Source organism: Merops nubicus, unplaced genomic scaffold, assembly GCF_000691845.1.
Source record: "Merops nubicus isolate BGI_N331 unplaced genomic scaffold, ASM69184v1 scaffold40742, whole genome shotgun sequence".
Classification (NCBI taxonomy): domain Eukaryota; kingdom Metazoa; phylum Chordata; class Aves; order Coraciiformes; family Meropidae; genus Merops; species Merops nubicus.
This window is the reverse complement of record NW_008595034.1, coordinates 8256-9640: the sequence shown is the minus strand read 5'-3', so window position 1 is coordinate 9640 and position 1385 is coordinate 8256. Positions and strand designations below refer to the sequence as shown.

The 1385-nt window shown below is 49.7% G+C and overlaps 1 protein-coding gene across 1 annotated transcript; it reads left to right on the top strand.

Annotated features, from left to right (window-relative positions):
- Positions 1–4: 4 nt before the first annotated feature.
- On the top strand, positions 5–1189 carry LOC103768788 (cyclic AMP-dependent transcription factor ATF-1; the record flags this gene model as incomplete). Its single annotated transcript, XM_008935941.1, has 2 exons — positions 5–159; positions 1045–1189. Coding segments are annotated over 2 exons (300 nt in total), but the record flags the coding sequence as incomplete, so codon positions are not given.
- Between the last annotated feature and the right edge of the window lie 196 nt (positions 1190–1385).

Sequence of the window (1385 nt, the reverse complement as noted above, 5' to 3'; positions counted from 1 at the left end):
CGCCTCGGGGGACATGCAGACCTACCAGATCCGCAGCACGCCCAGCACCACCTCCCTGCCCCAGGCCGTGGTGATGACCTCGCCCGTCACCCTCACCTCGCAGACGAGTAAGACGGACGATCCGCAGCTGAAACGAGAAATAAGGCTGATGAAGAACAGGTCCGTGCTCCTGGGCTGCCCCCAGGGTGGGATGTGCTGACAAAGGGCAAATTTTTGAGTCTTACTGGTTTGGGTTAAGGGACCTTTAAAGCTCGTCCAGTCCAACCCCTTGCAGGGATCAGGGACATCTGCAGCTAGAGCAGGTTGTTCAGAGCCCCATCCAACCTCACCTGGAATGGTTCCAGGGATGGGGCAGTGACCATGTCTCTGGGCAGCCTGGGCCAGGGGCTCACCACCCTCAGAGTCCAAAATTTCTCCTTTCTCTCTAATCTAAATCTCCCTCTTCTAGTTTCAAATCATCACCCCTTGTCTTGCTGCAACAGGACCTGCTCACAAGTCCCTCCGCAGCTTTCTGACAGATCCCTTGAAGTCCTGAAAGGCCACCAGAGGGTCTCCTTGGAGCCTTCTCTTCTCCAGGCTGGAACAACCCCAACTCTTTCCTGCTGGGCTCCCAGCAGAGGAGTTCCTCCCTCCCATCATTTCTCTGGCCTCTGGACCTGTTGCAGCCAGTCCAGGCCTCTCCTGTGCTAAGGACTCCCACGAGCCAGCATTGCTGATTGTGCTGTTAGCATTGGGTGCTGCATCTAGCGACTAAAACTTTGGAAATTCTGCCCAAAATACACTACAGAGTTTGTCTCACATGGTTGGGAGAAAACAAACGGTGTTTTCCCTGGAGATGGGCAACCACGTGTGTCCCCAGACACTGCTGGATCCTGTGCTCTCCACCCCTCCTCGCGCGCTCCTCGGTTCGGTCTGTCCGCGGTGGCAGGGGCAGCCTCGTGCTGGTCCTCTCCTCTCCTCTCTCGTGCTGGTCAGAATCATTAAGATCCATAACAGAGACACATCTCAGATCTAAAATAAACACTTGCTTCTTGTCTGTTGCAGAGAAGCTGCTCGAGAATGCCGCAGGAAGAAGAAAGAGTACGTGAAATGCCTGGAAAATCGAGTTGCGGTCCTGGAAAATCAGAACAAAACTCTAATTGAAGAGCTAAAAACTTTGAAAGATCTTTACTGTCATAAAAGTGTGTAAGAAAAGAAGGTAAAACTTCCGTGGACTGTTTAAAATTCCAGAGGAGAAATTTTTTTTTTATACTGAATTTTTTAAACTAGATGAAAGGTCAAAAATGAAACTTTTCTACCTAGATTTCACAACTTAAAGACTACATAGATTTTATTTACAACATGTTGGTGACAAAATACAAAAAAAGGAAACAAGAAAACCTCAC